The following is a 7,926-nucleotide window of genomic DNA, read 5'->3' as shown; positions in this document are numbered from 1 at the left end:
CCAGCTATTTCTGTATCAGACCTTGAGCAGCAGGTTCAATATCTGGTCATTTATGAATTACTGGTAAGCCTCCAAAACAAGATGGAGACCTCCTTTAGAGACCCTGAGGCCTGCTGTGCCATAGCTCAGCAAATGGAGGACATAATACGGTCTAGATCTTTGCTACTGGACTCGGAGCCTATATGTGCCCTATATGTACCCAAAGTACTGGCCTCCTTTGGACTGAGTATGCACAGGAACAACCTCCCCTAGCCCAGGACTCATCAGCTGTCCACGTTGTGGTCCCCTCTGAGCCTGCCTTTGGTCTACGGTAGAGTAAAACTCCCTCTTCTCCCGCTCCTGTCTCTGAGCGGGCCAACACCACCTCCGGTTCTGCCCCTGTCTCTGTTGCTGCTCCTGCTCACCCAGTTCCTGCACCTGCTCCTGCTCAGCTGATGTTTCCAAGCGAAACAACGCCACCAATTCTGGCTCAGTTCCTGTCCGGTCTGGTTCTAGTCCTGATCCGGTTCCCGCCTCCAGGCCGGCTGAAGCCCAACATCTGACATCTGTTGCTGGGCCCGAGCTGGTTGCCTACCCTCTCCTGGAGGTGGCCCCTCTTGCATCACTTCTTAACCAGCTGACCAAAGCGGTAATCGTCGCCAACTACCGGCCTGGTCTCCTGCCCGGCCCCGGAGGGCTTCAGTCATCATCGCCGGCCTCCTGCCGGGCTCCCTGCCAGACCTCCTGTCCGGCCCCCGGAGGGCTTCCAACGTCATCACCAGCCTCCTGTCCAGCCCCCGGAGGGCTTCTGCCTTCAACACCAGCCTCCTGCCCAGACCTCCTGCTGACCAAATGATGATACTGTGATACTGCTGTGGTTGAGTTCATTTCTGACGGGGATGAGACAGCATACAGGGCTCCTCATCAATGGAGAACACCTAGAAACTTTCACCACATTCAGATTTCTTGGCACGCACATCTCTGCTGACCACTCCTGGACTTTCAAGCTCAAGGGCTTAGTGAAAAAGGCTTAGCAGCGGCTGCACTTCCTGTGCATCCTCAGGGAGAATAAATTGAATTCTTCTATCACTCCACTGTCGAGAACATATTCATATATTGTTTGGGAGTGTGGTATGTAGTGGAAGAGAGAAAGGCTGTGCAGAGGGTTATTAACACCGGCCAAAAAAATATTTGGTTTCCGTTTGTAATCCTTGGACATCATATCCAGATGCCGCTGACTCAGTTAAATTAACGGTCCCCATCCCCGGGGACCCTTCACATCCCGCCCATCATCTATTTGACCTGCTGCCCTGGAGAGCGCTTTGGGTCAGTCAACAATTTCTCCCACTGGGCCATACAGACTGCTAACAGGATTCTGTCAACACAACAGTATATATTGACAATAAATACTGAAATGTTAAAAAGAAATGTCTTGTAGTGCACCCCCTATTTGCTGTACCCCCTATTGTGCAATGAGATTTAAATTTATTCTATTCTAAAGTCACTGCATATTTTAGCAATCTATTTTTTGCCCTAAGAGCACTAGGATCCAGGCTGTGTGCCTCTCCCTTTCTCTCCCGTTTTCCCAGGTGTGAGGAGAGGAGCTGTGTGTCTCAGGCAAAATCTGGTGCTGGTTATGGCCCCTGGAAGGTACTCATTGCCGCACTTATTATATTTTATTTGTTGCATTTTATTGTTACTCCTTTATTTGCTCATAAACCATCCGGTTGAGGTAGATGGCCGCCCACTCTAAGCCTGGTTATGGAGGTTTTCTCTCCACTGTTACCTTGTCCTGCTCAAAGGGGGATATGTTGGGTTTCTCTATAAATGTTTAGGCCACCTCATTCATTTCAAATATGTTTGCCAATGAGAAACAGTTTAAATACTACTCCATGCAGCATGTGTTCATGTCGAAGCTGAAGAGAAATAATCCACTTCTAACTTTAACCTGTTTGTGCTTAACAAATGGTTATACCAGCTAGAGTAGAATCTGAAATTACGATTGATTGTGTTAAGTCCTCTGTATTTTGTGTTTTGTGTGACACCTCACGCTTCTGTTCTGGAAGAGGAAAAAAACGGTCCTCATTGTCTTGTTCTTCTTTTCGGCCTTTGTCTGGGTCATCTCGTTCAATATCTTGTCCTTGCTTGTATTCGCTCTCGCCCTCTTCTTCTTCTTCATCTCCATCTCCTCTCACGTGCTTACTCTCACATTTGTTGTCGTCTTCTTCTTCTCCTATGCTCACATCAACAGCTGATACAGGGTCTTGCTTGGTTTAGGACTGTTTCCCTCGCTGTGCTTACTACAGAGCGAAGAATAGTGAGGATGAGCCTCTCCAAGGTCTTCATCAGGTGGGTGGTCAAACTAGTTCATGTGGACCGGAGAGCTATAAGAGGAAGTGGGGGTGCTAGTAGTGTTTGTGAATAACCAGCAATGCTGGGTTAAAGAATAATTCTGTAGCTCGGATATTGAGCTATTAGCGCTCAGCATTCAGCCTCAGTATATCCTGTGGGAGTTCTTACATGTGTTGGTGGTGACTGTTTACATCCCTCCCTCAGCTGACCAGTCATCTCCTCCCAGCTGCAGCCTTTCACATGTCAAGTTCATGTGAACCTTTCTGAACCTATTGTCACCAAGGGCTCCCAACAGTCCATAGCTTAAGACACCCACAACCCATCCCCCTCTGCCTCACTGTGGACCAGATAAAAGGAGGGTTATAGAAGACCAAGGCTAGGAAGGTCACAGGCCCAGACCATATACGCCACAGGCTCTGCAGGGAGTGTGCAGACCAGGTCAGTGAGGTGGTCCAGTACATATTTAACCTTAGCCCCAGCCTGGAGAGGGTCTTGTGGAAGACCTGTGTGGTTCCAGTTCCTAAAACAGCACAGCTTAGAGAGTTTAATCACTCCAGACCTGTCGCCTTAACCTCCTACCTTATGAAGACCATGGAAAGGATTGTCCTTTGCCACCTCTGCTCCCAGGTGAGCTCAATGCTGGACCCACTGCAGTTCGCTCATTGATCTGGCAACGGGGTGAATGATGCTGTCATCTATCTGCTGCATTGGGCCCTATCCCTACTGGAGTCCCCTGGGAATAGTGTGATGGTCATATTCTTTGACTCTTCCAGTGCTTTTAACACCATCCAGCCATCACTGCCGCAGGGGAAACTCAAGGTGACAGGCGTGGACAAATATCTGGCAGCATGGACCATCAACTACCTCACTGACAGACCACAGTATGTGCGACTACATGACTGTACGTCAGATGCAGTCGTCTATAGCACGAGGGCCTCCCAGGGGATGGTGCTTTCCCCTTTTCTGTTCCCCCTCTACACGTCGGACGTCAACTATAACTGAAGTTAATGTCACCTGCAGAAGGTATCAGATGACACTGCCATTGTTGGCTGTTTCGGAGGGAAATGAGCAGGAATACAGGGGCCTCATCACTGACCCATCATGGATAGCACCTCTCACTGCCTGCACCACACTGTTGAGGCTCTGAGCAGCTCCTTCACCACACTGCTGTTACACCCCCAGTGTATCGCAGTTCATTCCTCCCCACAGCTGTCAGACTGTACAATACATGAATACAGTGAGAGACAAATTGGAGTAACTTTTTTTTTTTTTTTTATCTGTTATGTAACTTTTTTTGTGCTCTTGTGCAATATTCTTTTACTTGAGGGGTGAGGGGAAATATCTTTGATTTAATGCGTGGTGCAATATCTGGTGCTTGTATTTTCGCTGCTGAAACACTGGAATTTCACTATTGTGGAATCAATGAGTCCTATCTTATGTTATGTTATTTAGTCATTTATTTTACATTTAGTCATTTGTCAGATGCTTTTATACAACGCGACTTACAAGTGAGATACAAGGCAGCAAAAATCTCAATTCAGGGAGGAAAAACATTAAAGCAATGTCCTATCAGAAATGTCCTATCAGTGTCCTATCAGTGTTCACAAGGATTTTTTTATTTTTTTTAAATAGATTTAGTGAATAGGAAGATGCAGAAGAGTTATGTTTTCTGCAGTTTTTTGAATATTGGGAGTAAGTGTGCTGAGAGCTCTTTCCAGTATCATGGGATCAAAGCGCTGAAAAGTTTTGCCTGGTGTCTTCTGTGCGGTGCTGGGACCACCAGACGTCGTTCCTTGCCAGACCGCAGTGGACAGGAAGGATTGTAAACCTGAATGAGGGAGTTGAGGTAAGCAGGAGCTGTTGAGGTGATCACCCTGTAGACAAAAGCTTTGCATGCCCTAGAGACTGAGGAAATGTGGTCCTTAAACCTCAGTTGGTTGTCGACTATGACCCTCAGATTTCTGGCCACCTTAGTGGGGACAATCTCTGTATCATATCTTATGTTATCTTATATAATATTATCTAAACCATAGATGAAATGGAAAAATAATTTTGACATGTCTCATTAACCCATTCTACTGCATTAGAACCAGTCACAAACACTTTTCCCCTAATGTAGTAAAACTAATGTGTGATCTGTTGGTGGGCTTTACTCTCCACATTGTGGATGATGTTTTCAGTATCACAAATGCTTAATAGAGCTTGAAATTTGTGAACCCCCTTTCTAAGGGGAGACAAACATGAGTTAAAAATGCCCTTATTCATTTTGTAAAATCATTTATTCTTTACAACTTTGTCTCAATTCTAATTAAAAGAAATATTTTCATGTTTTCCTACTGAAGACTTTAAAATATGTTTTATCACTTCCTGCCTCTACCTTCCTGCGACTGTGGCGCAGGAAGGTAGAGCGGTTGTCCACCAATCTCACAGTTGTTGGTTCAATCCCCGGCTCCTCCGGTCACATGTCGAAGTGTCCTTGAGCAAGACACTGAACCCCAACTTAGTTGCTCCTGGTGAGTGTTGGCCACTCCCCCACCAGTGTATGAATGTGTGTGTGATTGTGAGTGTGAATGGGTGAATAAGCAGTGTAAAGCGCTTTGAGTGCCAATAGGTAGAAAAGCGCTATATAAGTGCAGACCATTTAAGTGCAGACCATTACATGGAAAAGGTCTGCAAATCTGCCGCTGCTCAATCTGCCGCTGCTCAATCTGCTGCTGCTCAATTTGCATTTTGATGTGAATGTGGCAGAGACTCAACATCTCATTAGTTAAAATCCATTCTCTCTTTTCCATACTGTGTGTGTGTCCGTCAATAACATCACTGAGAGGACATTTCTACATCATGAAAACATTTCTTCACTTCACCTTGAAAGGTCTTTTAAAATTGTAAACATTTCAGACATTTAGCTGATGGTTAAGGTTAATTTGTGGGGCTGGGAGAATGCGTCACATTGGTGAGGGTACTTACAGATCTAGGAAAATAAGTGTGTGTTTGTGCAAGCTGAAACTTTGAGCAGTTCCTGGAAATCTGCACATGGTGGAGACATGTGGACAACAGGAAGTGTGAGACAAAGCTGCTGGGACTCTGTGTGTGTGTGTGTGTCAGATGAATGATGGCAGTGATGCAGACAGGGAACAGACTGTAGCACAGGGACTGAAGCTCATAAAGCAGAGACATGTAGACCTGCAGTTGAGACAGTCAGGCATTGGCATAACGACAAACCAAGAGGGGGGGAGTTATAACACAACCCAATAGATCTATGACTCTGGACAAATTAAGTCAAAAGAAGAACAGTGAGAGAGGTTACAGCAGATGCCTGAAGACTGAGAGACAAACACAGAGAGGTGGTGAGGACAGATGAATGAGCTGCAGCCATGCCAACCAGAAAAATACCCTTTTTTGAGTTTTGGAGGAGCCAGACGGAGAGAGCAGCTCTGCTGAAGAGAGTCGATCGGCTGAGACTTGATTCTTCACAGCTGTAAGTGTAATTCTACACAGAACTGCCCTTTAAAGAGTACATGTACTACTTCTACTGTATTGAAGTAATCACTTCAGACACTTTATTACTTAATGTCAGGCCACTTTGTACTTTTGCTACAACTCCATTAGAAATCTTTGACTTTTATCTGAGGCTTTACTTTTTTTGAATAAAATAAAAGGAAGAGATTATGAAATATGAAGCTCTGTTGTAGGTTATTATTATTCAGTCGTTCTAATCTGAGTATTTTCACAGTATGGTATCAGATCTACAGATGCATGCACATAGTCAGACATGAAGTCCAGGAGTTGAACAAATCAACGTGAAAAAAGAAAACTGTTATTTACTAACGTGAACATTAAACATTAGACATTAAACAACAAAGCCTTGCTAAACCTGCTGCCACCGCGACCTGACTCAGGATAAGGAGAAGGTAATGGATGGATAAAAGAAAATGTGAATTAAACCCATTTTTCCTCCACATTCCACTACAGTGAATTATGAGCAAGCCCATCCTCCACTGGCTTCAGTTTCAGCAACAGAGGAAACGGGGGCCATCCATACTCTAACATCTGCAAATCCTCAGTGCTGTTTGGGAGTCTGTATGAGCCAAAAATATGACAGAAACCTGGCTGCAAACACTGGATATTATTTTATTATTATATTAGAGAAGAAGTAAACCTGGCTCTAGTTCGTGGCTCCAGGCGAGAAACATGGTGTTATGAAAAAGAGGATAAAGCAAATGTTTCAATGATCTGGAGGGAAAGTGTCTCCAACACGCACCAGCTGGAATTCATGTATTAAACTCACCATTCCCCTGAGAGAACTGAAGTTACACATCTTTAGAAACATGAAGCAGGGAGCGCCCTGATAGCTTACTGGATAGCAGTGTCCAGGTTTGAGTCCAGCTAGGGACCTTTGCTACATCTCATACTTCATCTCTTCCAGTCTTAACTTAGAATCTATCTAAGAAAGTCTATCTAAAAAGAACTCCCCGTAACCCCCCCTTTCCCCTCAGGAAGCAGTTGTTAGGCAACAGTGAAGTTCGAGCAAAGCTGCAAAATGCAAAGATGGCATCTCTACTGCCCCCTGTGGGTACTGAGGTCTTCAGACGCTTCACGGCAGCCTCCATCGAGGAGATCCAACAGCGACATGAAGCTGAGATGAACCAGCAGCAGAAGGACAAACTGGTATGAAAACACACCGATTTAGATAATTCATCAGTTTCTATTTCGGTAGTATATTATGAAACACAGATGTGAACCAAGTGTTATCGGAACCATGACATCAAAGGCCCATATCAGTATAGCTCATAACATCCTACTGAACTAGTTTGTGGAGGTGGTAGAACTTATAGTCACAGTCCCATTAACAAACTTTCAATGTCCAATTGAAAGGTAGAGAAAAACTTGCCTAAACCAGCTGTTCACCTTGAGGATGGGAAACCTTTACCATTTGTCTACGGAGACCCGCCCCCTCAGCTTCTCAACACCCCATTGGAGGAGCTGGATCCTTACTACCAATCACAGAAGGTCTTTATTAAACCAGATACATCAGATTTCCAAGAAACTTGTAAATACACTTCTGAGTTTACCTGAACTCAGAAGTTATCAGCACATTAACCTTCTAACCTCCAACTTCTGACCCATATCTCTGGCCCATCTCTCTGCAGACCTTCATCGTGCTCGGTAAAGGAAACTTCATCCACAGGTTTAATGCTGAGTCGTCCTGTTTCCTGCTAAGTCCATTCAGCCAATTGAGAACCGCTGCCATCAAGATCCACATCCACTCATATCCTTTATGATGTTGGGCGGGTGATATAGACCAGCTGTGGCACAGTGTTTGTTTGCTGGTTCTTGATAAAGTCAGTTATCTATCTGATTCTGATGTTTTGTTCCTTAAAACCAAACATTGTTCCGCTTGTTCATCCTGATGACAATTCTAACTAATTGTGTGTTGATGACAATGCTCTATCCTCCGGCATGGATCATGACTACAGAGTGAGTTACACAATAGGGAGATGTGCTGATGAGAAGCTGTAGCCTGTAAACAGAACTGAACTTGGTGATGGCATAAAGCTGGAATTCTGGAATTTAAAGTCAAACTTACAAGTTCAG

General features: G+C 44.8%; 1 protein-coding gene across 3 annotated transcripts in view; it reads left to right on the top strand.

The window, feature by feature from the left end:
* The first annotated feature begins 5,266 nt into the window (after nt 1-5,266).
* LOC137108427 (sodium channel protein type 4 subunit alpha B-like) overlaps nt 5,267-7,926 on the top strand; it is a 32,653-nt gene continuing 29,993 nt past the window's right edge. Inside the window, exons 1-5 of one of the 3 annotated variants that reach the window (XM_067492968.1) lie at nt 5,267-5,809; nt 6,828-6,999; nt 7,207-7,341; nt 7,482-7,602; nt 7,722-7,809. In XM_067492968.1, the coding sequence (XP_067349069.1) occupies nt 5,706-5,809; nt 6,828-6,999; nt 7,207-7,341; nt 7,482-7,602; nt 7,722-7,809 (620 nt within the window). In that variant the 5' untranslated portion in view covers nt 5,267-5,705. The remainder of the gene's footprint in view (nt 5,810-6,827; nt 7,000-7,206; nt 7,342-7,481; nt 7,603-7,721; nt 7,810-7,926) is intronic. The other 2 variants (XM_067492969.1, XM_067492967.1) reach the window with 2 other exon arrangements.

Source organism: Channa argus, chromosome 23, assembly GCF_033026475.1.
Source record: "Channa argus isolate prfri chromosome 23, Channa argus male v1.0, whole genome shotgun sequence".
Lineage (NCBI taxonomy): Eukaryota > Metazoa > Chordata > Actinopteri > Anabantiformes > Channidae > Channa > Channa argus.
Note: the sequence above shows the minus strand (reverse complement) of the source record. Positions and strands in the feature narration are given on the sequence as shown.